Genomic DNA, 27,654 nt, shown 5'->3' with positions numbered 1-27,654 from the left:
TGATGACATGGACATGGCAATCATGTCACAAACTGCAAAGAGTTGCAAATATGCAGAGAGTCATTTTCTTGTGCAATGATTATGTATGGCTCACAAGAGTCGCAAAAAGTGAGAATACATGAAAGACCAAAAAACAACAATACTAAAATATTTTATTATAACAGGGAAGTCGTAGTACTAGGCACTACGGTCTACCTACCCCAAACCCAGCAACGAGCAATACAACGACTGAAAGAGCAGAATACTGGTTTTACAAGGAGCCAGCACTGCAGAAGAGAATCCTCTAACACAGACAACACTCGCGAGAATGACTGTTGTGTTATAGAGAACAAAAAGCAATAGCACTGGGCGAACAGCAAATGTGCGAGAACGAAAACAAACACGTAGTTATAACAAAAGTAGCAGCAAAACACAGAAGAGCGCGAGGAGAAAGGACAACAACACGTCACTCTTATATACACAACAACACCACAAACAGAAACACAGCGGCAGATAAGAGCTGCCAGAAGGGAGAGAAAGAGAGAGAGAAAAACATAACGACAACGGAGAAAACTTTATACAGGAGAGGCAAAAATATCGTCGACATGGCTAGTATTTTCGTATGATACAGGTTGTTGTTTGGAAACAGTCGGAGAATTGCACACAATCACAATAAAATCGGTTTGGGACGAGTGATGCACTGAACAAAGGCAGAGTAAGTACCAGCACAGGCTGGTTAAATGCCAGAGCACTCGACTGACTAGCGCCAGCAAGCAGCCACACATGCAACAGAAATGGTCCAGAGTATGCTAGTTTAGTAGTAGCGCAGATTTCGTGAGCAGATCATTCGGAGCGTGAGTATGAGCAGCTACCGCTTTTTTTAATTTTATGACATAGGCGTCTGAAGACTAGGACGCGAGGATCAGCAGCCACACTGGCCACATGGTAACTCTCAGGGAAGCAGTGACGCACATGAAATGAAATACTGTTTATAGTCGTGTGGCTGAACTAGCAGCTCGTTTCGGGCAGTTCATATCCAGCTGACTGTGCATAGGTTCAAGTTGACGCTGGGGCAGGCGGTGCAGATACGGTGCCTTCAACAGCAGGTGCTGGGGTCTCATCCATTGGAATGTCACCTGTTGCGCAGAAAAAAAGAAGAAAAAAAGTTTTAAAACAAAGCCAAGAAATACATTCCCATACCAGCCGACGGAGTAACAATTCAGAAAAAAGGGTGCAAGTGTCAGAAATTATGATTCCGGAATGCGGTATCTCTCCTCAATGATGAACTCAGAAGAGGGAGCCGGTTTCTCATCAACCACTTGCACACAGGCTGGGATTCGAACCCGGAAAGTTCGGATCTGAACATAGAAACTAAACATACATTCAACAGGGGCCCAACGACAAACGAGATAAATACCACGAGACAATATAGCCATTTTTAGGCAATGAAAAGTAGGGCGGACAAAGACGGAGATGTGGAAAGCCCAGAGAGGGACAAGACAGAGATCTGGAATGTCCTGAGAGGGACAAGACTGGGATCTGGAAAGTCCAGAGAGGGACATCCATTTAGGGGCCGTCCGTAAATATCGAACTTTTTTCACCAAACGAATTATTTTAGTTTAGACCCGACTCTCCCCCTCAGAACGAAAAAATGTTGACATACATGCATATACAACGGCCATGTACATGAATCAATGTTTTCTGAAACGAAATTGGTCAACCCCCTCCCACCCCATAACGAAATTATTTCGTTTTGTGAAAAAAGTTCGATATTTATGGACGACCCCTTATGACAAAATAGAAAACACTCCTGTACATCAATGAAAAGTCCACGTACCGGATGGTTGTTGTGTTGGTACTGTAGGAGGCGGCGGTGGAGAGACGGTAGTCGATGCTGCTGCCGGAGCTGGCTGTACAGCAACTGCTGGCGGTGGTGGTGGTGGTACGGGTGCTGCACCATTCGTAACGGGAGTAGAGATGTCTGGTGTTGTGCTCATGCCATTGGTGACTTGCGGCGCGATTGCCGGGGCAACGCGTCGGCGTGCCACGGCGTGCGATTGGCTGTTACGTCGGCCGTCGTCGTCTTCAGAGTCGGAGTACTCGTTGCTGCGCTCTATGCGCTTGTCACTACTCAGCACTGCAGGCACGAAGAGCACACAAGCCGAAATCAAGGCAACTGGCACTCCACATTCTGACATAGAAGATTATAGAACACATACCGTAAAGTCTTGTATAAAAGCCGCGGCTTCTATGACTTTCTTGGTGAAATTTTGCAAGCTTCTATATGAGACAGGTATTTCTATGTATGTCAACACTAAAACCAGGCTTACGTGTGATTTGATGGGCCCAAAATTGCGGCTTCTATTCGAGGGCGGCTTCTATTCAAGTGCGGCTTTTATACAAGACTTTACGGTAGATCCAATGGATACCTGGGAAAAACTGGCCTAGAAATTAGCCTAGAAATTCTTCTCCACTCCCTAACCTTGGACTTTCCCCGCCTCAAATGTGGCAATGGGGGAATTGCATAGGCCACACACAATGTACAGTTGTTTTCACGATGTCTATGACTATACGCGTGAGAGACACTAACAAGCCAGTGCCAGTTTGGGATGAATGGACTGTACCTGACAACAAAAAGCCCACAAAAAAAGCTCACATGTAATGCGCTTCTCCGGATCCTCCCTGTCCTCGTCATCACTGTCCTGGTTCATACCGTCATCGGGAATTGCTGTGTGCAGAACAGGCAAAAACATAGTTCACACAAAGCATCGGGATAATTCAGGACAACTGAGTGTAAATATTACGCACATACGCCACACACACAAACGAGCGCACACACATTTCTCCAGTAAAATGCAGATTATCCAAACGTCAACAAAAGAAAGAAAAAAACCATTCCAGCACACATTACCACTCACGTTGCATTTGCACTCCAGGAGCATGGGGAATAAGTCGTAGGTTCTCAAACAAACGGGTCCTAGAAAAGCGAAAAGCAGGCATACACGAACAACACGTCAAGATGAGACAGTGAAGTGGCAACCGTACACAGAACCCGGGCTGATAAAAAAGATACGGGTGTGCATGCAGTAACAGAGCTTATTCCAAGAGCACATTACAGAGCATCACCTCCGCCTTGTCATGGTCTTGTGCATGTACTCGGTAGAAACTCTACTTTTCCATGCCGCAGAGCACCGTTCACAACTCGTATTAACGCTGCATACAAGTCATATAAGCAGCATAAATGTATGTTGTTGGATACAGAACGCAGTCTTACTTAATCTTATCAAGGTACTCGGGCGAATTCTGATTGGCCATATTGTTGGGGCTGATATGCAGCTTGAAGTCAGGTCCAAAGTACTCGAAATAGTCGTTGTACGGCAGTTCTAATCAGAGCAAGTACAGGAATACAGCAAAAAACTATTGCAATTGCAATTGTAATGTAGATAGAGAGAGAGGGAGAGAGAGAGAGGGAGAGAGAGGGAGAGAGAGAGAGAGAGAGAGAGGGAGAGATAGATAGAAAGATAGAGATAGAAAGATAGATAGATAGATAGATAGATAGATAGATAGATAGATAGAGAGAGAGAGAGAGAGAGAGAGAGAGAGAGAGAGAGAGAGAGAGAGAGAGAGAGAGAGAGAGAGAGAGGCTATTACAACATACATCCACAGTGCTGCTCAATGGGGCTTGAAAGTGATGATGTCAGATATCAAAATGGAACGAGAAGAAACAACTTGTGGTGTGTATGTGGTGGGTGGACACCTCGTATCGCACGCAGGTGTGATTTTTTCTGTACCAGGAGTGGGTCCCCGATCGGGAATGCCCAATCCAGTCACCACCCGCGGACGTGTCATTATGCAGTGAAGGAACACCACCCAAACATGTATGGATCCATACAAAAACTGAAACAAAGTGCTTTGTGTCAAATTGTAGCTGGGCGTGTTGCTTGACGCCAGAGCTTTCCAGAGGGGCGAAGATCACGAAAATCCACCAAGATAAACTGGATTAATGGCTGACTCATGGTACAAAATTGTTGAATTCTGTGAATAGCCTCATTTTGACTGGATCTTGAGACCGTAAAAGGGATAATCTCGTACAGTCAGACCTCGCTTATCCGGTCCTCGTATATCCGGATCCCTCGCCATCCGGAAGAAAATCGCTGGTTACCGATGTGCAGCATATGTTATGCATACAACATAACCGGACCTCGCGATCCGCATACCGGTGCATGATTTTGTGTACAGACTGGTTAAAATGTGTACAAAAAGCTTCGTCGTATCCGGTTGCATGTGGCTTGCAGAAGCTAGAATCAGGGAGTTGTACAGGCAAATGAGGTACTTGACCTGCTGGGTGCATGTGGACAGCACTCAGTTGCATGCACTTGTCATTTTTCTCGCTTGTTTTACATACTGTGCACGCTAGTTGTACTGCATAGGACCCGTCTACATGTATGTACGATGCCACTGCTTTTGACATGCCACATGCATACAGCATGTGTGTTCAGTTATCCGGTTCCCTCGCCTATCCGGATATTTTGTGGAAAACAGATGTGTGCGGTTAAGCGAGGTCTGACTGTACCCTAGTAAACAAAGTCCGGTGCCCTCAATAGTTCCTGTGATCGACACACCGCCCAATAAATAAAGCCCACAACTACAATGCACAATGCGAAATCTATTTCCACCCAAAAATCCGTGCTTGCCCAGGCAGTGCACGATAATTTCCTGCTACGCAACAGGGACGTAACAGTAGCCAAGCACGCACACACACACACACATGCAAGTTCATCCGGTGAGTGTGACATACCATTGCCGACTTCAGCATTGAGAGCCGTGGCAGTTTCCAGAGTCCAGCATCTAGCCACGTTACGGATTGTGTAGCCGCCGCCACCGAGCAGAAGCAATGGCAAGTTGAAGCTCTTCACGTAATCCACACAGTCTGAATGGCCTGGCAAGCACAACACATCACCACCACCAGCAGTAACACACACACACAAACACGCGGTTCAAACACCCTGGTACACTGCAACAGGGAGACCCGATTGCACTGCTGTGGCTGCCATAGTAGAGGCACAGGACTGGCGAAAAGCAGTCTGAATGGGGAGAAACTCTTCAAATGCCCCAGGATCACCACCAGTGGCGTTCGGCTCGCCTGGGGATGCACTGGCTAGTGCACTTGTAAGAAATTGTTTGGGGCTGCGTCACAGCTCGTTAAACTGCTCTATTGTCTGAAGCACAACGTCATTCACAACCACGTGACGTACAGCAGAAGTTCACAGTCAGGTTCAGCCAACACAATGCACTAGTACATGCGCTTGGGTTTTCTGGCACACACAAACTCCACGAGCTACGCATGGCATAGAACACTGGTTTGCCTTGGTATATGGAGAATGTTGCTAGACCTATGAAACCAGGAAACCTGCAAAGAAATTAGTGTCTGGTGGTACCCTGGGGCCTGTACCTATCCAACTTGCGTTAAAAAAATCACATTTGCAAGCCAAAACCACCGCGGAGTGGAGTGCGCTGCGCATTTTACACAGACCGTAGCACGATGCACACGCAATGTCTGTCAATGCAAAAAATTAAAAACAATCCGGCTAAACTTACCCTTGAGGGAGAGGTTGAAGCAACCAAGACGATCACCGGACAGAGAGTCAGCACCACACTGAAGAACGACAGCGTTTGGTCTGTACATCTCCATAACCTTGGCTATCACCTGATGACGCACCCAGTAAACACAGAAAACAATGTCGAGAAGACACCCAGGCAAGATGTGAGCACAACTCAAATCACATTAAAGGGGAAGTTAAGGCAAAAATCAAAAGTTCACCAGTTGTAGTCTTCGGGGTGCTGAGTCGAATGGTCTTGGTCCGAGAAAGCTGAGACGCTCCCTTCCTACTTGAATCCCAATCGAACTCGCGCACTTCCACCGAAACTGGGTGACTGCGCCCTACTAGATGGGGATTTGTATGCAAAATGTCACTAAAAGCGCCATTTCGTTCTCATAAAAGCACGGATGACCGCGATTGGCCCATATGTTGTAGTCTTTTGGACGCTGAGTCGACTGGTTTTGGTCCGAAAAGGCTGCGATGCAGCGTTCGGCCCTTATTCCCAATCGAACGTGGTTGAACAAGCTGTCACGTGCTCCTGGGTGCCCAAATCACCTGGTCACCACGCCAGCAGGCGACAACTTTCACACCAAGGTTCAACTCGAGTGACAGGACTGCACCCAAAAAAGGTCAAACAGGCTAGTAAGTTGTACCCTGCAGGCACGGTGACTGGTGTACGCAGGAGCACGTGAGCGCTTGTTCAACCATGTTCGATTGGGAATAAAGGAGGAACGCTGCATCGCAGCCTTTTCGGACCAAAACCAATCGACTCAGCGTCCAAAAGACAACATATGGGCCAATCGCGGTCATCCGTGCTTTTATAAGAACGAAATGGCGCTTTTAGTGACATTTTGCATACAAATCCCCATCTAGTAGGGCGCAGTCACTCAGTTTCGGTGGAAGTGCGCGAGTTCGATTGGGATTCAAGTAGGAAGGGAGCGTCTCAGCTTCCTCGGACCACGACCATTCGACTCAGCACCCCGAAGACTACAACTGGTGAAATTTTAATTTTTGCCTTAACTTCCCCTTTAAGATTAGCACAAACATGCATGACTATAAGACGAACAATGACTGAAGATGACAATCAATTGCATTTGAACGGTAAAAACTAAACAGATGTGATGCCGCAGAGGTGACTTACAGGTCTGAAAATGGACTGGTACGAATCGTCGTCAATGCCATCACGCAGAGGAAAGTTGACAGCATAGTATTTGCCTTTCCCTGCTCCAACATCCTGTCGACAATGAGACAAAAAGATACAATCAAACCATTGGTGAAAGGAGCATTAACAAATCGGATCAAGGACACAGAAAAAGAGAGAGAGGGGGGGGGGGGGGGGGGGGAGAGACCAGCCAGCACCCGAATACAGACCATATCGGCCACAACCCAAGAATAAAACAGTTCATTCAAGCCGAGCTGCCTAATGCCAGACCATCTGGTAAAAGGAGAGCGATCGCTCTCGCGCGCCTTTACTCTCCTTATTTTCTTTTAGGGCGTACTTTTCGTCGCGCCTTGAGAATTTCGAGCGCATCCGCATCACTATCTGCTATGAAGTTCTGAAAACACTCAAATATTTCGTAACTCGGCTTTCCCTGAACGGAATCGAGTAATTGAAAGATCTATTCGGATTAGAAAGTTCTCAGCTGTCGGCTCCAACAAATCGGAAGGCGATCCGAGGTCCAATAGTGGAGTTACGGCACTCGCAAGGTATTTTACGTACCGTTGCAAATTTTCACTTCCACACACATTATTTTGACATAAAGGATTTCCCTCTGTTGCGTGACAGTCCGGGCATGCATAGACCTGTGTACGTGTGACGCCAGGCACAGGTCTTTAGCCGTCAGCTACAGAACAAAGCCTCAAAGGAGCGCTCTACGATGAATACTACAAAAATATCATGGATCTTAGCGAATTGTCTCAATTTCCCATTGCGTGTGTCATTGTCCCTGATGAAGGGAAACTAAAGTTGTGGTCCGAACAGCTTTTATTTGTAGTGCGTACGGCGATTTTCCAGAACGAATTTGGCAGCTATTCGGTATTGAATCCGATTGGGGTATGGCAAGATGTTGAAAAAACCTGTATTGTGCTCGCCTTGGATAGATAAGGCGAGCGACTTTTTTTTGGGGTGGGGGTGGGGACTGTTCTCCCACCACTCTCCTTGAGAGGATAGCGAGAGTGATTGTTCACTCTCCTGGAATTTTCTTACACGAAGGTCTGTAATGCTCTACTTTGTCAGGCCCTCCAAGAAAAACAGGAAAACAGACTATAGATGTACAAGAGGCACACACCTTAATATCGCCTGTTCCAGGAAAGTACTCCCCATACTTGTGGAAGGACACGGTCATCACTCTGTCGGTTGTGTAAAACGCCTCTTCTACACCATCACCATGATGGATGTCAATGTCGATGTACAGAACTCTCTGGTGATACCTGTATAAGCACATGCACACACACACACACACACACACGCACACACACACACACACACAGGGGTGGTAAGTGCCCTGGACTGGTGTAAAGTTAACAGATGCGGAACGTCATGCGCCGCATTAAATAAAAAAATAAGATAAAACTGCGAAAGAACACCACACGGGCAAATACTTCTGACAAACAGTAAAACGCAGCTGGGACAAGCGGCTTCAATGATCCCTCCAGGCTCCACACTACATTCGGGGCAGAGATGGATACCGTGAAAGTGGACGCTGGTAGTTCCTTTTTCTGGTGCCGTGCCGTTGTACATTTATTTCGGTGTTAGTAGGCTCATTGAGTGAGCCTAGCCACGGGATGGGGTTCGGTGGATATTGACATTGGCAGGCTCACTCTGGCAATAAAAAAAGAATCTTCCAACATTACAACTATAGTGCATTTCAAAGTATAGACCTCTAAAAATTCAAATTTGGTTTCAGATTTTTGAGAAATTTCTTTGGAATATTGCTCAGGCAGCTCCTGCAATTTCTCTCAAATAAATTTCTAAGCGATTGGGTAACAAGCGCCCAATTTCGGAAATTTTATGCACAAAGTGATCACAGATTTTATGTGGTACAGATGCTGGCTTAACGGTTTTTCGAAACCAGACGTCTGGACTTTTGAAACACACTATAACACGCCTCCATTTACCATGTAGATTGTAGAGAGCATGATGTGTGCGTGTATGTGTGTACACCATGTTACTTGACCAGTTCTGGCAGTGTTCAGGTCCAATGTATGAGCATTGGGAGGGAGAGAGAAAGTAAGAGCAGAGGATCGATATATAGGGTATTTGTGCATCTGGTATTAGGTTCCCAGTTTTGCTGCATTGATAAGCTCTGTGCGTGAGTGTGTGTGTGTGTGTGTGTGTGCGTGTGGTACATGATGTGTGCGTGTATGTGTGCACACCATCTTACTTGAGCAGCTCGAGAATGGCCAGGACAATGTCGTTGACGTAACAGAAGCCTGACGCTTCAGACTTCTTGGCATGATGCAGGCCACCAGACCAGTTGATAGCAATGTCCGCCTGCTTCTTGTTGAGCTTGATCGCACCAGCTGAACACAAAGGAGCACAGGACACGCAGTGACAAGACTGCCGTGTAAACAAGGTACGCTCCGACACATCCGGCATCAAAAATGCAGATCCTTCCCAGTTCTCACACAGCAAAGCTCTGAGACTACCCCACTATGCCTGCCTGCTTCAAATGCAAAACTCTAGCCCAGTTCATATTCTTCATCGCACTACTGATGCTACCGGTGATAAAAAGTCTTCTTGTGTGATCAGGTGCTTGACCTGGCCGACGATTATCCATCCTTCGTCAACTGCGAGTCGACAAGATCTCCGTCAGACTACTGTAACCGAATGGCGCCTAGTAGCATGCACTATGATCCGACACACCGCCAAAGACAACAACCGACCGTTCCTTCTTCGTTCTAAGATTCTGTTGAGTAAGAAAAGTGTACGGTATTATATGTGACCAAAAAGATACAGTGAAAGAAAAGCCTAGCAAAGCATTGCAAGGCACGTTGGTTCGGCTGCGTTGGTTCAGCTGCACGCTAGTGCAAACATGCAGATCGACAATGTTGGGCGGAAACCAAACACCACAACATTGCCAGAAACTAACTTGTTCACACCTACATACAATCATGAGTCCATACCGTGTCTGGTCTGGTTTGTTATGTTAGCAACCTAGAATGCATTGAACACATGGATTCGATCACACATTCCCCCCTGGTAATACAACAAAACAGGGAACTTGCACTAAAACGTAGAACTAAGGTTCTCCAAAGAAAAGAACAACACTCCACCAACAGCTAAACAAGAGAACAGCAAAATGCGTAATGGGTCTTGCATTTGCTAGCTTGCTCCTAACTAAGCACGCGCCAAGCTAGACTGATAACACGGCACACGTACAGTTTCAGGAGCCATAGCGCTGCGGTGGCCTAATGGCAGATCTGTCTCGCAGGGACATGCGAATGCCGCCATCCCCAATGTTGGGCTCAGGGCCTGGCAGCACTGATGCTGGCTGGTACAGATAACCACCATCTGTTGCCGCTGCACTGTCGTCCATCGGCGCTGTTGGTTGGGCCAAGTCACGGGCGACATCCCTCTTGATGATCTCCACGTTGACAATCTTCTCCGCTGAGTGTGGATCAGCAGCCCGGGTGATGACAACTGTCGACGGCGACACAACGCGAACGATGCGCCACCCAGGCTCGTACGGTGCCAGGCATTTGCGGCTCCGGGAAGGCCGACGTAACAGCACCGCATCCCCTACGCTGTACTCTGCTCTAGACGATCGGGCTCCATCAGGCTCTTCCAGGATGACCGCTGCAGCAGGTGTAGGTCGCGACTCCGCAAGACGTGTCCTGTGTTACAAGTGTGGGCAAGTTGGCCACTTCAAGCGGAACTGCCCTGCGAGCACGAGTAGTGGTACCGGTAGCCACAAGCAAGCCAAACACAGTCAGCTGATGTGTTTATTCTGCGACGAGGCTGGGCATATGATGAGAGATTGTTCGGAGTTCAAGGCCTTCAAGCAGAAGAAGCAGCGGGGTGGGAGTGCAGCCGCTGCTCCTGTGCACTCTGGTGATCATGGTGACTCCAAGGTGTTATGCCTGAGCAGTGGAGGTGACAGTCTGCCACGGATCTTTGTGGACATCAAACGGTCCGGCGGTCCAAGCAAGCGTGTCGTAGCTGCTGTGGACACCTGTGCATCCCGCTCCCTTGTAGCTAGCGCCCTGGCAACCGACCTAGCTTTGGATATCAGGCCTACGTCATCGACAATTAATGCGATCGATGGCAGTCCGGTGGATGTCCGTGGCGTCGTGGAGTGTACAATCTCACGGCTGGATAGTGCTGTGGTTCGCCTACGTGAGACCGAGACTGACATGCTGGTGGTGGACGACCTGTCTGTCGTTGAGGCTGATGTGCTGATTGGAGTTAACAGCATCGCGACTCTGGGTGGTGTGCATATGCAGTATGACGCAGGAGAACTGGTGGGGGTTGTATTCGGGACCGTCAGTGCTGCATGCCCATTGGTGCTGGCGTCGAGCACCCCAGATGAGCAACCATCACGCCCCGAGTCGGAAGCACGAGCCGTCGCTGAAGACTTTCACCACGCGGACGTGGAGAAGCTCAGCAATGGCGATGTTGTGCTGCGGGCATCAGATATGATCCTCCGGTGGAGTACGGCTGACAAGGCGTGGGAGGTGCAGTGGCAATGGGCGGACAAGACGGAGCCGACTACGTGCATCGGATCAGGCCTTGGAGAGTACCCACGATCCAAGCTCTCCAAGGAGCAGGAACAGCTATTTGGAGATGAGGTTGAAAAATGGCTCGGCTAATGGGTAACTGGCCCAATATGTACACGGGTATTATACTGTGTTGGTGGAACAACGTTCGAGCTTTGCCAGCCCTGTTACAGCACATCAGAGCGTGTCGGCAATCGTTGCAATGGACAGATAGGAGTTTCCTCTTCGAACTATGTATTTTATTCTTTGAAAACAAGACAGAAACAACGGAGTCACGCTGCATGAGGTCCAAAACTTAGTGCATTTGCCTCAACCGTGTGTGATTATAGTTTTCCTGAATCCCAGAAAAAGAATTGAAATGCACTTACTGTAAAGTCTTGTATAAAAGCCGCGGCTTCTATGACTTTCTTGGTGAAATTTTGTAGGCTTCTATATGAGACAGGCTTCTATACAAGACAGGTATTTCTATGTATGTCAACACTAAAACCAGGCTTATGTGTGATTTGATGGGCCCAAAATTGCGGCTTTTACACAAGACTTTGCGGCATGTCAACACTAAAACCAGGCTGATGTGTGATTTGGTGGGCCCAAAATTGCGGCTTCTATTCAAGTGCGGCTTTTATACAAGACTTTACGGTATGTCAACACTAAAACCAGGCTTATGTGTGATTTGATGGGCACAAAATTGCGGCATCTATTCGAGGGCGGCTTCTATTCAAGTGCGGCTTTTATACAAGACTTTACGGTATATCATAGTTTAGTACACGCCTGCCTCATAGAAACAAATGAAAAGCGAACTCCTGTTTGTAAAAGTGGGGTTTCTCGCATTTCGCGACATAAATGCGAACATATGGGCATGTTTTTCACAGACCCCAAATATAGGGAAAGATTTATTACACACTAGCAAATTTTGGGGTTCACAGCTTGCCCTCATGATGCTTCGACCCTGAAAATTTGAACAAAATCTGACAGAAAGTGGTTTTTGACGTCCGATAATATTCGCAAAATAGGCCCTAGCGATCTTTAATTGTTTGTCAGATTCATGCGGGTGTCTCGCCGAGGTTCCTTTGCTTATGCTGTGGATATGTAGGCAATACCAAGTAAAAATATGTAATCATCACTATTCTCCCTCTAGTTTACAAGAAAGAATTTGACAAGCCACTACCAGCACACATACTCACCAATAGAACCTCCGGTCGCAAGCTGACAGAACTCGAAAAGGCCATCGAATACGGGACAGTCCTCGCCAACATTAACTGTAGGACAAAGCAGATGACCCCAAGCTCATTATTACTACGGAAGCCAACATCGCTACAACAGGCAATGGTGCATAGTACATTATCAACACCATGTACATAAGGATAGCTGGTCTTGAATCGTATGAGTGCAGAGCGTTTGTAGCAAATACCAGATGTCACCAGTGTGAGGACTTGTAAACGATAGAAATTAACACTCCTAGCAGAGTGCCTGATATTTAAACTTCCGGAAACTCCAGGCACAGTCTATTACATGAGGACCCCTCCCCCATTGAACCCGCAGCAGAATAGTAACCCACAACAGCACAACTAACTTTGAACCAGACCAGCATCAAGTTGTGTTATCAACATATCACCTCGCAGCGCCTAAAATTAGCTTTCAAACTTTTTAAAGGCACAAGTACGCTGATCCGCAAGCGAGTTGACAAAAAATGACAACATTGACAACTTGTTTTTACTGTGCATGCAAGCGAATCTGAGGTGATAACAAATAAACTTACAACGCGGCATTTGTTTGGAATGTTCACCGATGTTGTCCGGACGAATTGTTCGAAGAAACTTGATGTAGTCATCAGAATGGTACTTCGTTAATTCCGAGACGTCGGCTTTCTTGGGACGCTATCCAAATGACATCATGAGCAAAATTTAAAAAAACACCTCAAGTAACTTGCAATGTAGTTTAATATCAGACATAATGCTCACAGAACGACTTCATGAACTCTACAGTACACTTACATAAATCTCCATCTTCCTGTACAATCCATAGTTCAGCAACAAGTTGTGGGTCATGCGAATTCGGTGTGGCTTCATTGGATGGCCCTGGCCATAGTAGTAATTTCCAACATCAGCTGAAGGGGGAATGAATGGTGGGCAAAACACAGTTCAAGACGTGGAAAAACAAACAAAAATCGTAGGCGGAAAGGGAACTCACAGTCATAGTAGTAGCAAACTTTCTTTTTCGACATGGTGAACAGCTTCTCTTCAAACTACTACTAGTACTAGCTTCCAAATCTTCACAATTGATCTCAGCAAGTGTTTACAAAACTGAAAAATTAGTTTGTGTGTCAGCAAAGATAGAGAAGCAAGCTAAAACATGATTTTCTCGCGATAGAAGCGGCTATGACGAAAATGTTTCACCCCATTTTTGGTACGCATGCGTAGATTCTTGTCATGCATGATTTTTTTCTGTTTTCCCACACTCGAGCGCCAAGCACGCGAGTGCCGCGCAGCGAGTGAGAGCAGCGGCTCAGCCCACCCCAGACCCGGCGCCGGTCTAGCCGCTATCTTGGCGTAGTGCGGCCGGCGCCGCGAGCTCGAGCGCCGAAGAGCGGGTGTCAGACATGACGTCAACAGTCATTATAACATGAGTCATTTTGAGTCATCTGGAAAACATGTTTTTCATGCACAAACAATCAAAAAAAGGAACAATACCAAAACGACTCGATTGCAACAGACAGTGTAGTGTGGAGGTTCTCCAGTGCAGGACATCGTGGGCGATCCTTCTGAAAAGAAGTGCAACGCGAAGGATAACGACAGTGAAAATATTATTATTCTGTGCCTGTGTCACCGACATGTAATTTGTTTGTATGGCAGGACTACGGAAGGACCTCAGCTTTGTACTTGTGATTTTTTGGTACGTTTCCCCATGCTTGTTAATGTTTCAATTAGAATTGCTCAGACGAATGTTCCACATTTCTGAACGAATGCGTGTCATCGATGTTGTTCAACGCTGCGTAGATTTGTGGACGTGTTGTTGGCCGTGGATTTATTGGGCAGGCAGTTAAAAAGTTTCTCACTGTTGAAAGTTTCATTGATTCCCATAGTGGTGTACGATCATGCCCTTCATCAACGTTCAAATTTAGTATTCAGCCAGATCAGTTCTGTATGAGCTGGTTTGTGACACTTCTTGAACACGCCCTTTGTTTATCTCCATTACCAGGTTGTTGGTGTGTACATTTGGCACATCGTCTCCTGGTTATTGTCTCGGCGACACGATTGATGCTGACGGCGAGGTGCTGATTGAGGAGGAAGGTATGGAGTACTGTAGGAAGGCTGACACTGGACTAAAAGCAACAGCTTCCATACATTGTGTGGTGGTAACCTATTAGTTCACGAAGTATGGCTGCTATCGGCACGACACAAACGTGTTTCATGTTGGTGTCAATCTCCAAAATGTTGGGGTTTGAAAATTGATTGATAGATGTTTGATTTTCTCAGAAATTGGGAATTCCTGAATTGATATTTCATTCAACTCGCATGGTGAGCCAAAAAAAGGAAAAGTCCAAAATGTTACGAGTTATGACTAACTGTCCACCAACATAACCAGATCATATACAGTCAGCAAGTGCGACAAATGGCACAAAACTGACAAGGTGAGACATTCAGCGACCTGACACCTAGGCTCCAACACTTCTCCAAGGTGCAATCGTGCTCTTCATCGTTGCGCTTTCCTTCCCCTCTTGGACCTTTCCGAACCTGAGCCTTCCAAGGTTGTTGGTTTTGCGCCTTGGAGAAGTGTTGGAGCTAGATGTCAGGTCGCTGAATGTCTCAGTACTCGTCCTTGTCAGTTTTGTGCCATTTGTTGCACTTGCTGACTGTATATGATCTGGTCACGTTGGTGGACAGTTAGTCATAACTCGTGAAAATTGGGAGTTGCTGGATTGATTTTGATCAAATTAGACCATTGCAAAATGGAGGAACTGGAGCCATAACCCAGCACCTGTTGCTCCACTCTCCCATAATCAAATCATCGCCGACACGTGCAGCTGTGGCCTGCCTGGGTGGCTGTGTCCTGTTGGCGGCGTCGTGATTCATCACCATGGAGCACCGCTGGAATGGAATTGTTTTGTTCATGGCGCTGCTCTCCTGGTGTTCTGCAGAGGATACCATGACTATATCTGCCACCGGGCCGCTTTCAGCTGGCTTGTCACACGGGGCTAAAGTTGAAGCTGCCAGAACACGTTTCACGTCTCTAGACACTAATCAGGATGGAAAATTGGACATCACTGAACTTAAAGATGCACATGCATCTATTGTCACCGATGAGGTCAGTGCCTCTGTATTGTGTGCTGCTGATGTTGCTGTTGTTGCTGCTGCTGCTGCTACGGCGGTGGTCTTCTCCTCTGTTATTACTTATACAGGTGGAATCCTGATAATTCGAATATGGCTTATTTCGAACATACCGCTTAATTAGAAGTTTTTCCAGGACCGATTTCTATCAATACGATTCCCACGTAAAAAAAATCTGATAATTAGAAACCTCGAACTGGATATGTCGAAGCTAGCAAAGTGTAATTCGAAGTTCACTGTAAATTGTACTGGTCAGTTCAGTTTGCATGAGCAGGCTGTGCCGGTCAGTTCAGTATCCGTGAAATCTGTGTCTAAGGTCCATAGCGCAACTCTGCGTGACCATGAGAGCATTTTGACATACATATTGTGTTGTGGGTTCATGTTTGGATAATTAGGATGTCCGGATAATTAAAAGTTTTTTCCTGGCATTTTGAGGTTCGAATTATCAGGATTCCACCTGTAATGTAATGTTGCCTGTGGTGGCAGCAATGTGTGCTAACACGTGTGTATGTGGGGGTGGGGGGTGCATGTGGGGTGTGTGAGAGAGAGAGAGAGAGAGAGAGAGAGAGAGAGAGAGAGAGAGAGAGAGAGAGAGAGAGAGAGAGAGAGAGAGAGAGAGAGAGAGAGAGAGAGAGTGAGTGAGTGAGTGAGTGAGTGTGTGTGTGTGTGTGTGTGTGTGTGTGTGTGTGTGTGTGTGTGTGTGGTGGTGGTGGTGGTGGTGGTGGTGTGTGTGTGTGTGTGTGTGTGTGTGTGTGTGTGTGTGTGTGAGGGTGTGTGTGTGTGGGGGGGGGGGGGGGGGTACATGGTGTGTAAGGGGGAGGGGTATTGGTGTTTCTCTGTTTGTTTCCACGTAGACAGTTATGGCAATGGGAAAGGAAGGAAGGATGATGTCTATGGGTGGTCCGTGTATCTGTCTGTCTATGGGTGTATGTCTGTGCATGTCTGTCTATGGGTGTATGTCTGTGCATGTCTGTCTATGGGTGTATGTCTGTGCATGTCTGTCTATGGGTGTATGTCTGTGTATGTCTGTCTATGGGTGTATGTCTGTGCATGTCTGTCTGTGGGTATATGTCTGTGTATGTCTGTCTATGGGTGTATGTCTGTGCATGTCTGTCTATGGGTGTTTGTCTGTGTGGGGGTGTGTATGGGTGTACAGTCAACTTCGCTTATAACGACACTCGGCGGGGCATCAAAAAGGTGTCCTTATTCGCGAAGTGTCGTTATACCCGAAGTCTCATTATATGTATTCCAGTGGGATGGGACTTTGCTCTGGGCATGGGTATTCTGTCGTTATTCGCGAATTGTCGTTATATCCGCAGTCGTTATTAGCGCAGTTGACTGTATGTGATGTTGTAATGCATAATCCCTATCTAGGCTAGACGTAGACTACTATTGATCTTGGATCGTGACGGCAATGGCTACGTTACAGAGGAGGAGATGGTAGCGGCAGCTACGGCCGAGAAGACCCGTGACTCCAACCAGTGGCCATCTGCAGACGTCATCGCTGCATTGACCAGTGCCAGTGTGATTGCTGCCGCTGGGGCGTTTCTATGCGTTCGACATCGAATGGCTGCTGCGCCCCGCGTGCCAAACGGTACGTCAAGCAATGCCTCAGCTAATATCACTTGATCCGTGTTTATTTGGCATGTATTTCATTTGCCTTGTCAATGATTTATACCACATTTCACATGATCTATGAGTCGCAACTCGCACTTGACGACAATAGAAGCAGCTTTCCAATTACATGTACATTGATCCATGGTGTTTGTTATTTTTGCCTCTTTTGTGTTATACTTTCTATCTCTCATTATGTGAATTCAGCTGACGATGTTCGCTCCACCAGGCTTGAACGACTCGCGAGACTGTCAAACTCATCCGCTGGTACTGATCCTCACCGCAGAAACGATGACAACGATGATCCATCGTCAAGCGGCAACACAACGTCCGCAGGCTCAGCCGGTGGCCAGAGGCACGCGGGTATGCAAGTGACACCCGCGGGCGATAGCCACGTGCCAGGGATCGTCCAAACAGCTGACGGCAAGTCCGGTAAGGATTCCTCCGCGTCATCCGGCAACGGCACTGGTAGCGGCTCGTCAACTACAGCCTCCAGCACAGCCACAGGTAGCAGCGGCAGCAGTAGCAGTGGCACTACATTGAGCAGCGGTGTGAGCTCCGGAGGTAGTGGCGGCAACGATGACGATGACAACAACCGGCGCAACCTTCCACGCCGCACCTCCGGCACGACCGTTCTCTTTCAAGACACGCCGCAGGAGGAGGACGATGACGGCGAGGGTGGTGTCGAAGTGGAAGGATGCGATGCCGGGAAACGTGAAAGGATGCAGATCGAAGGTCAGGGAAGCCAGGATGATGCAGCGCCCTGTGAAGCTGGGGAGCCAGCTGCTAAGCGTCCTAAGGGTAAGGGCTCTCTCACATACAGACAGTCAAGGTCGTTGGTCGCAACTCAGAGTGACGAACTTCCACTGATGAGGGTCACGCGAAAACATTTTGGAAACTAGTATAATACTTTTACATTGTTATGACTCCGCAATTTGTTCTATTCATTGCCATCTTGTACATGTAGTTGAGCCAGCTATTCACGAATTGTTCTTGTATACACGTGCACATGTGCTCAGGTCCACCCATCGATGTCCGTGCAAAGCGCCTGGCCAGATTCCAAGCGCAAGCGTCGGACTCCGGCGCCACTCAAGCCGTGCCAACAACGCCGACCACGCCAACGGAAAAGTCGCGTGAGAACCCGCTCGCCAGCAGCACGGGTGCAACTATGATGGCGTCGCAGGGCGCGGTGAGCAAGTCGTCTGCTTCCCCGGTTACACCGCGCACTGTGCAGCCAGTTGCAGCTGCAGCTGACGGGTCACAGCCGTCAGCCACAAGGAAGACAAGTCAACCGGCAGCAAAGGCGGGTAAGATGTTACACTGCATCCTGCATAGTCTAACCATACTTGGTCACCCATGTTGAATTGCTACGCACTATGCAAACAGGCGAGGGGAGAGAGCTACATGAGCAAACCTGATACTTACGTTACACGCATGGTGCAGCGAGTGTTGCAGATCACTATCTCACCAATTCATCGAGCACAACTGTACATCAACACACCATCATCTTATCTACTCTGCCATCTCAGCCTCCCGATCGCGCCAACAGCAAAGCCGCACACCCTGCATGAATCCCATAGTGTAACTCCGATAGAGAAGTCCTAAAGCTCACACCGTCCCACATACACAGGTCTTCCATACCGTTCAATTGCAGCGCGATCAACGTTAACCCAACGCCCGAAGCTTAGCACCACACCCGGTACCCCTGACACATCAACACCTTCGCTGCTAGCATTAGCACCCCCTTCTCCTTGTACTTTTATACCAACCGATGTAGCCTACACTATCCCCATGTTGCCTGTGTTTCAAGCATGAAACTCTGAGGTCCAATGTTAGCCCTTGAAAAGGCCATTGGCTATGCTCTGCATAAGTGTCATGTTGTGTAGTGTTGTGTAGTGTTGTGTAGTGTTGTGATGGGGTAACCAGAAGACTTTATAGTTTCTACAGTGGACACTCATTAGTTTCAATGTCGTGGCTGTGGTTGCTGCTGCTACCGCCGGTGTTGCTGCCATGGTGGCCGTCATCATGGTCATTGTTGTCGTTGTTGCTGTCCTGTTTGTTGTTGTTGTTGTTGTTGTTGTTGTTGTTGTTGTTGTTGTTGTTGTTGTTGTTGTTGTTGTTGTCTTTGTTGTCTTTGTTGTCTTTGTTGTCCTGTTTCCAATCTTTATTCTCTTGTTCTTGCTCTTGTTGTTGTGGTATTCCTGGCATTCCTGGCATCAGCAGCGGTCAAGGTAAGATTGCCATGATTTCTGTGTACTAGTATGGACTGTTCCAACACCCGCACACACATGATATGCGGCGTGGACACACGTCATCACACTCTACAGTCTACTTTGGACTATGGGCTAGTTGCTCTGCCTGCACACACACGATATGCGGCGTGTACACACGTCATCACACTCTACAGTCGAGCTTGGACTATGGGCTAGTTGCTCTGTCTGCACACACGATATGTGGCGTGTGCACACACGTCATCACACTCTACAGTCTACCTTGGACTATGGGCTACATATAGCATAGGTGCTCTGTCAGCTCATAGCCCAGTGAGTCATACGCTATGTGTACAGGACACTATTGTACGGAAAACACTGGCATCATATCAAGCAGAGTCTGCAACAGTGCTCTCTGCTGATGGTGTAACACGTTGCAGTTGTTTTGAGCTGTTAATTTTTTTCTGATGTTTCACTGTGACCGATCATCTTGTGGGTTGTGTGCTGTTTGCCTGTTTCAATAGCTATCACCAGAAGATGCCGCTGGACAATTACTTTCGTCAATACTAGACGTAAATTTGGTACGTGTTGTCGTTCCCTTTGTGATCTGATTGGGAATTTACTGTTGGGGAAGCTGTTTGTTGAAGTAATGGTTGGCATTTGCGGTCGGTAGGCTCCGCATCTCAGATTTCTGCTTGATTAGGTGGGCTCGATTTGGCTTTTGTGTTTTGCTGCTGCACTCAAGTAGTGTTGCTGGAGTGTTCCGAGCACGAAGCTTAGCGTCTTTGGTCTATGTTGTGTGCCGTCTTTCCAGACTATAACGGGCGGTGGAACCTACCCGTGCGCCAATTCTTCTTGCTCGCTGACGTTCAATGCTGCAGCATTTCCCTCCGCAGTTGACGACAGTACAAAGGTTAGTCGATGATCAGCCTGTATGTATGCAGGTGTCACTGTGTGTGGGTGTGGGTGTGGGTGTTGCCAGGGGGAGGTGATGAGAAACTGCAGCAATATTCAATATTCATCTATGTAGATACACTCGGACGTCTCTTATCCAGGCACCTTGGGACCGGGCACTGCCTGTATCTCAGGATAACTCGCTCAATTCTGCATACCTGGTCGGAGTCTCGATGCTTATACTAGTGACAATAAGCACTTGCACGTACAAAAAAAGGTTGAATCCCCCCTCCCCCCCCCCCCCCCCCCCCAAATTCGAAGCATTTTTGCCATAGGGACTCGCGCTCAAGGTGCCCGGTAGAGAGTCGTGCCCGTATCTGAGGCGTCCGGGTAAGATACGTTTGAGCCTTAAACTTCTGTGACTCTGTGCTGTATATCTTAGTTTTCAACTGCCACTCCACCAGTGTTCTTCCCTTGCAGTCATCGTTGCTGTTGCTGTTGCTGTTGTTGCTGTTGCTGTTTGCAGAAAGTAAGAGGGATCTTTCAACGGCGTCTCGGCAGAGAGTTGGTGAGTTTTGCATCAGTGTCCGGTACCCCACCTGTATAACAGTATTGTATTCATGTACTTGAAGTACTCATCTGTGCTCTCAGTGTGTATGCACTATGCACACATACCGGTACACATACAGCGGAGGCGAAAGGTTGTGTGGCTGTGTAGGTGTGAAGCACTCTGCTTCGAGCTGCCTCGGCTGGCCTTGTTTGTACTGTGTGCATGTATACCTATGAATGCTGTGAAGTTATTTTTGTTTGCTGCCCTGTGTGTCTGCTTGGTCGTGTCCTTCCCATCAGGACACTGCCCGCTTTTGCATGGCTTGTTATGCACGGGCTGAGAGAACAGAAGGAAGCTTGGCTGCGATGGCCCCTGACAGCACAGGTGTATCGGCGTCAGATCTACTGCAAAAGAAACTCGTAGAAGACATCCTGGACATCTCGGCCACGTCCTTCTTAGAGCAGCTTATTGAAAGTGAGTTGGTGGATGTGTGGGAGGTCGAGAGTACATACCAGAGTATACATGGGATTACTAGTATGTTGCAGCAAAATCCGAACGCTACATCATACAAGGGCAATCAGGTACATGTACTAAAATTGCAGGTTGTCCAAGTGTGACTTTCCACTTTTCAGGTATAGAGTGATGTCACAATCTTTGTCATGTGAATACAATTGTGCAGAAAGCGATCATAGCATGTTGACAGTAGAGCCAACATGGCCGACACCATGTGACCCGTAGATATAGGGGTTTAGTGGAGTTGGAAACCAACCTGGCTGTCCTGTATGATCATGTGAATAGATGTGCACTGCGCAACATCTCTGTGTGGGTGTCCGTGAGTGCTTGTGTACAACGTGTGCCTGTTGCACCCGCCTGGTCGTGCCACATGTACCACTGACGGAAGAAGTTTGGACTCCGCTGAGACAATCGTTAATGCCGAACAACATGTACAGTTGCACGCTCTCTGGGGGCGTTGTACTCATGGTGCTACTGTGTTGTGATTTCAATCAACAAAAGGAGAGATCAGCTGCCCGAGAAAAGACGGCAATTGCATTGAATTTGATAGTGGTGTAATTGTGTTGCTTGGTGATGTCCAGCCGGCAAGACAGACAAGTCCGGGGATCTATGGTCCAGCTTCTCACGGCAAAGCGATAGTCAGGTATGGTGATCGAGTAGCCCGTACGTTTTTTTCTGTTCTTCACTGCCACGGGCGTTTCCCTCAATTTGAGTATTTGCACAATACATGTTTCTGCAGCGGTAAGGTTGCCATATACATACATTTGATAGTATGCTGTACAAACACACGTGTAGAATGAGCATGATTTGATGAATTCTGCTGAAATCCTCTGCGCATTGCAAACGGTGTTGGAGAGGCAGCAGCAACGAGAGGCTACGCTACGAAGCGATGCTGGAGCTCGTAGCTCAGGATCGGATGAATGAATTCACTTGAAATTCCAGGATACGTCCCTGGATGTGTCCGACGTGAAACGGACCAAACGAAACGGAAATCCAATCACTTTGATTTCTTGACCCCTCTGAAGGTACTACGACCACCTAAACCAGCTATTAATACGAGTTGTAGATGGGGAATTATCCATTTTACACCGCTGTCTTCTACTGATCCTCTTTGCTGGCACTAGAGTGAGAAGCACAGTCATGTAGTTACCATAAAGTCGTGTATAAAGCCGCGGCTTATATGGCTTTTTGTGGAAATTTTGCAGGCTTCTATATGAGACAGGCTTCTATACAAGACAGGTATTTCTATGTGTGTCAACACTAAAATCAGGCTTATGTGCCGACAGTGTATCTTGAAAATCAGGCTTTTATTCAAGACAGGCTTCTATATGAGATAGGCTTTTCTTCAAGACACTACGGTATGTTCATCTCTATGCTGTTCTTGCATTGTGCTTCTCTTAGAGTCCGTTTTGCCAGCTACTGATGCGCTTCTCTCGCTTTGTCAGCGATGGCTTCATCGTGTCGCCCACCTGTCTGGACAGGCTGATGAAGATGACAGCAGAGTCGCAGCCAGCCCAGGAGACGTTTATGCAGCTGGTATGTGCTGTGTGTGTGTGTGTGTGTGTGTGTGTGTGCGCGCGCGCATATGTGTGTGTGTGTGTGTGTGAGTGTGTGTGTGTGTGTGTGTGTGCGTGCGTGTATGTGTGCATGTGTGTGTGTCTGTGTGTCTGTGTGTGTGTGTGTGCGTGCGTGCGTGTATGTGTGCATGTGTGTATGTATGCATGTGTGTGCACGCACGCGTGTGTGCGCATGCAGTCAGGGTACCGATGGACTTTCATTACACCTGTCGTTTGGCTGTTTCTTTGCTTTTGCTGCAGATCCGTGCGGCTGGAGATGCCACCATGTCAGTCGGTCGCTTTGACGAGTTGGCTCTTCGCTTCAACATGTACAACGATGCGTTGCAAGTTCTCCTGGGAAGTCCTGTAATACAGAAAGTCTTGACGGAGACGCTGGGCAAGGAACTAACAAGATGTGACAAGGTAACCACCTCAAGTACATGTTTACAGTTGTGTTTAACGTATTGTGTGGGTCTTGTTCACTGTGTTCAACCAATCGCTTTCTGTAGGGGACACGGCAACAAAAAGTATGTGTGTGGAATTGAAAGTTTTCACGAGAACTTGGCACGGTGTGCTGCTTGTGGGCGTTCCGATCAGTCACGTCAGCTACTGTCTGATTCTCAGTGTAGGCGGGCGTCTCCTTTTCATCAGGTGGTGTGCAGCCCTGCATTGCTTTGTTCTTCTTTTCTTTTCTTTCTTTTTTACTATACATACATGTGTGTGTGTGTGTGTGTGTGTGTGTGTGTGTGTGTGTGTGTGTGTGTGTGTGTGCGTGCGTGCGTGCGTGTGTGTGCGTGAGTGTGTGTGTGTGCGTGCGTGTGTGTGTGTGTGTGTGTATGTGTGTGTGTGTGTGTGCGTGTATGTGTGCGTGTATACATGTGTGTTTGTATAAATGCTTTCTATGTTGACAGGGCAGCTACTTCCAGTCGCAAAGTACACTAGCCGGTCTGCTCAACATCAGTACGCTGCGCTTCCCGTTCGCAACCAACTCGCCGCTTCACCGTTGCTATGGCGAGCTGAAGGGATTTCCCCAGCCGCACGATGACACTGTGTCTACACTGAACTATCAGATCCAGGGTGCTGTCCAGGGTGGCCAGAGTCTTGTGCACTCAGTGCTGTTTAAGATTATCAAGCAGGCGCAACCCAGAGATACGTATGTTGCTGCTGTTATGTGCACTGTGCTATATACTATATAGCTGGCCTGCTGAATTGTTAGAGATATGTGTGTTGCTGCTAGGTGCACTGTGCTATTTAGCTGGTCTGCTGGACTGGTGCCCGATGGGCCTGATGGTCGATGTGGTGTTTGGCTACTAGTATCTGTGTGCTTGTTTGTTGGTATCGTCGTCGACACTTTGTATTGCTTATTACGTGTGTTGCTACGGCTGGTGCTGTGAATAGATGTAGTGATCTGCTGCGTGCGTGTATGTGTGTGCGTGTACGTATGTGTGTGTGTGTGTGTGTGTGTGTGTGTGTGTGTGTGTGTGTGTGTGTATGTGCATGTGTTCTTGCAGCGTTCTATCCTGGCTCTCCGGTGTTCTGTGCATGAATCACCTGCGTACCGCAGCTCAGTTCAAGGGCCAACAGCCGGACACGCTCACTGCGTCTGATGGTGAGTTAGAAGCACACCAATTCGAAAATGTGCACACAAAGTGTGTCGGTGCAACACCACTACTGACATTGTACTGGTCTTCTTGTGTACGCGTTTTCCTGTTTGCTCCAAGCGCCTTATTTCCAGGCTTTGTGCCGTACTATTAAAAAGCTTGTATAGTTGTCCAGGTCTGGTCGATCAATGCTCACCTCTTTGCTGTTTCAACTGACCTCTCTGTATAAGAGTGTGGCCATATGCTAGTCACATGACAGAATAGATTGTTCACTGCAAACTTGTCACATGATCAGAGACAGCTAGTCACACGTACTGCCTTATCGTGCTTCCATGCACTAATGAGCCGTGTACCTTATCATCGTGTGTGAGCTGTGTCAAGATTCAAGCTGGATGCATGGTAGGTTTGCACTGTTGCGGTGCCTTCACGTCATCTCCATGCTGTGCCGGTGAACATCAGCTGTTGAGCGTGTGGAAGTGGTACTAAACTCGACGTCTCTTTCTTGTGATGTGTGCTCCATGTTGGCCAGGGTTCATGCTCAATGTCTGCTCGGTGATGTTACGCCTGTGCCAGCCGATCTTCACAACCATCGAAACGGATCGTCTGAGGAAGATTGATCCCAGCTACACGTCACGGCCCTGGTGTCGTCTGGATCTCCACGATGAGCCTTGCCTGGCACGGGGACGCATTGGTGAGTCGACCACTACTTGTATTTCAAATTTATCATGTGGGCCACTTGCATTTCAAGTCTATCATGCGGAAAGGCCATTTTACTGGGTTTTTTTTGCCTCTACTAGTTTTAATTGCAGTTGTGTCCTATGCACTGTCAAATGTATGTACATGTAGTTGAATCACTCGATCGCGTTTTGTCTGTCTGTATCTGTGCAGATGCCAAGGATCGTCTGAAAGCAGGCACTGAGAGGTTTGCTATGCCAGCCCTGTATCAAGGTATGAACTATAGCCTCTTACAAAGTTACAGCACACTGCTGCTAGCAAGAGTACATAACCAAGAGTATGCAACTCCTAACTGGAGCTGCGATGGGTTCACCCACGGTGGAATTTTTTTATTGTGGCATTCTTTTGGCAGAAGTATGACAAAGTTCGTATGCATTCCCGCGCTTGTTTTGTAGATACGATGAGAGTTCATCGGGTTCAAGACACATCGATCTATCGTGCGTTGTTCTGCTTCGACTACCGAAGCTGTGATGTACAAATTATTTGTACTTTGATCTCTGACTACGCATGATGGCATCAGTGAGCCAAACCACCGCCAAAGACTGATGTCATAAAAAAAAAATCCGCCCTGGGCTGGGGGATCGTCGAGTTCCACACTCTTATGTATGTACTCTTGCTGCTAGGTATGCAGTATAGCCTATTAGTACTGCTGCTGCTGCTGCTAGGTACTACAGTGCTGGGCAGAGAAATCCAACCTCATGAATAAAGTAGCGCCGCGTTTAATAGAGTGCACAGACCAGTGTTTGTAGTGCTAGGGCTGCGTAGCGCCCGGCAACGCTATTTTATTGATCAATAATAGAAATTAAAAAAGAGGACCAAAAGTTTACAAGTTATCCGTTTTGTCCAACACTAACGGTTATAAGCAGAATACTGTTGAGTCAAAAATGTGCAACAATTAGCACAAAACTTAAAATAATAAAAAAAGGTCGTTGAATGGCATGATCTCATCAGTCAGTTTTGTGCTAATTGTTGCACATTTTTGACTCAACAGTATTCTGCTTATAACCGTTAGTGTTGGACAAAACGGATAACTTGTAAACTTTTGGTCCTCTTTTTAAATTTTAATCCTTGGCTCTCCATCCGAGTTAAATAATAGAAATGCAACTATTATAAACCCAAAACAATTTTTTTTAAATGTAAAAAACTCAAAGCAAATGAAAAGAACCCAACCAGCCGCACACGGAGCACACAAGAGGCAACAGCATAAATAAGTAAACTTCCTCAAAAAATGTATCCTGTATCCTGTATATGCTGGGGCTCCCTGTAGATGCTGGAAAGCCGGGTTGGCTCCACGCAACCCCTGCATCTATGGGTCACATGATGTCGGTGGCCATGTCGGTTCCACTGTCCACATGCCATGATCACTTTCTACACAAATTTAGTCACATGAACAAGATGTGAAATCACGGAATTCCGCCGTGACAGACACCCATAGTAGAAAAGGCCCCAAGCTGCACACTCTGGTTTTCATGTACTCTTGTTTCTACACATATTTAGTCACATGACCAAAGATGTGGCGCCGCTCTATTGTGATGTTCTGTGTGTTGCAGGCTCGGCGAATTTCCTGACAGAATGTTTTCACATGACCCAGCTAGCTCTTTATGTCGGTGTCATGCCAACCATCCGTCGCTTCAACTCCGTCTTGCAGTGAGTACCATCCCAGTAGCATTCCATCTTGCCTAGCATGGGGAAGTTGCCCGGAACATATTGCCATTATTTGTGCAGCTTATGGAAAGGATTGTGAGTTTCACGCACAGGTCATCGTGTAACTCGCATACCAGTAAATATGGTATGGCAGTAGCCAAGGCCCGGGTCAATAGCAATCTTTCCCGGCATGCACACAGTCAGCTCGGTATCCTTGATTGACAACACTTTTGGAATGTGGGAAAGTTTGCAAGGCACATCGTTGCAATGTTGAGCCTCCGTCATCGAGTCGCGTACGGAAAACTACATAATTGTATTCAAAGTCAAACCCACTGTTTGTCAGTTATGACGGCTGATCCTGCCCTTGAATGGAACCCTCCTGCCTACAGCTCGGGGATTCTGTGCTAATTTTCTCATTTGTACCATCACCAACTATTATAAATATAGCATACAAGAGTTCCGTTTTTAGGTAATGGCCAACTAAGTAATCTTTCCGAAATGACCTTTATTCCATGCAAATGTGTCTGCGTATGTGTGTCTGCATGCGTCCATGCGTGTTTGTATGTCTGTGTGTGTGTGTCTGCGTATGTGTGTCTGTGTCTGTGTATGCATGCCTGCCTACATGTGTGTACATGTGTGTGTGTCTGTCTGTGTCTGTGCATCTGTGTATATGTACCGTGATATATTATTGTATGACTGTGCGTACACATGTACA

The 27,654-nt window shown here is 47.4% G+C and overlaps 2 protein-coding genes across 2 annotated transcripts in view; one reads left to right on the top strand and one right to left on the bottom strand.

Moving 5' to 3' along the window:
* Positions 1 to 49: 49 nt before the first annotated feature.
* LOC135810261 (histone deacetylase 1-like) lies at positions 50 to 13,641 on the bottom strand. Its single transcript, XM_065323743.1, has 14 exons — positions 13,485 to 13,641; positions 13,289 to 13,401; positions 13,054 to 13,171; positions 12,479 to 12,553; positions 8,963 to 9,101; positions 7,868 to 8,009; positions 6,721 to 6,813; positions 5,578 to 5,686; positions 4,778 to 4,918; positions 3,254 to 3,362; positions 2,898 to 2,956; positions 2,636 to 2,707; positions 1,817 to 2,116; positions 50 to 1,115 (listed from the first exon to the last, which is right to left on the bottom strand). Exons 1-14 carry the CDS (start codon positions 13,516 to 13,518, stop codon positions 1,036 to 1,038), a joined length of 1,584 nt encoding a protein of 527 aa, XP_065179815.1. The 5' UTR covers positions 13,519 to 13,641; the 3' UTR covers positions 50 to 1,035.
* Positions 13,642 to 13,993: 352 nt separating this feature from the next.
* The window catches only part of LOC135807352 (uncharacterized), a 29,492-nt gene continuing 15,831 nt past the window's right edge, over positions 13,994 to 27,654 (top strand). Inside the window, exons 1-19 of the mRNA XM_065321258.1 lie at positions 13,994 to 14,186; positions 14,493 to 14,584; positions 15,433 to 15,599; positions 16,997 to 17,216; positions 17,444 to 18,037; positions 18,256 to 18,543; positions 19,457 to 19,467; positions 19,971 to 20,027; positions 20,261 to 20,359; positions 20,867 to 20,908; positions 21,190 to 21,364; positions 21,985 to 22,046; positions 22,805 to 22,939; positions 23,221 to 23,382; positions 23,871 to 24,112; positions 24,471 to 24,568; positions 25,090 to 25,251; positions 25,449 to 25,508; positions 26,846 to 26,942. Coding sequence (XP_065177330.1) covers positions 14,140 to 14,186; positions 14,493 to 14,584; positions 15,433 to 15,599; positions 16,997 to 17,216; positions 17,444 to 18,037; positions 18,256 to 18,543; positions 19,457 to 19,467; positions 19,971 to 20,027; positions 20,261 to 20,359; positions 20,867 to 20,908; positions 21,190 to 21,364; positions 21,985 to 22,046; positions 22,805 to 22,939; positions 23,221 to 23,382; positions 23,871 to 24,112; positions 24,471 to 24,568; positions 25,090 to 25,251; positions 25,449 to 25,508; positions 26,846 to 26,942 — 2,810 coding nt within the window. The 5' untranslated portion in view covers positions 13,994 to 14,139. The remainder of the gene's footprint in view (positions 14,187 to 14,492; positions 14,585 to 15,432; positions 15,600 to 16,996; positions 17,217 to 17,443; positions 18,038 to 18,255; positions 18,544 to 19,456; positions 19,468 to 19,970; positions 20,028 to 20,260; positions 20,360 to 20,866; positions 20,909 to 21,189; positions 21,365 to 21,984; positions 22,047 to 22,804; positions 22,940 to 23,220; positions 23,383 to 23,870; positions 24,113 to 24,470; positions 24,569 to 25,089; positions 25,252 to 25,448; positions 25,509 to 26,845; positions 26,943 to 27,654) is intronic.

The sequence above is a fragment of the Sycon ciliatum genome, chromosome 1 (genome assembly GCF_964019385.1).
Source record: "Sycon ciliatum chromosome 1, ocSycCili1.1, whole genome shotgun sequence".
In the NCBI taxonomy this organism is placed as follows: Eukaryota; Metazoa; Porifera; class Calcarea; order Leucosolenida; family Sycettidae; genus Sycon; species Sycon ciliatum.
This window is presented reverse-complemented; position numbering and strand designations above follow the sequence as displayed.

Excerpts from the sequence above, each read along its gene's own strand:
- LOC135810261 (XM_065323743.1), bottom strand. The coding sequence starts at position 13,518 with ATGTCGAAAAAGAAAGTTTGCTACTACTATGACT. Across the intron at positions 12,554-13,053 it reads TTCCAAACAAATGCCGCGTT|TTAATGTTGGCGAGGACTGT; the intron begins GTAAGTTTATTT and ends TTTGTCCTACAG. Across the intron at positions 3,363-4,777 it reads CAATGCTGAAGTCGGCAATG|AACTGCCGTACAACGACTAT; the intron begins GTATGTCACACT and ends TGCTCTGATTAG.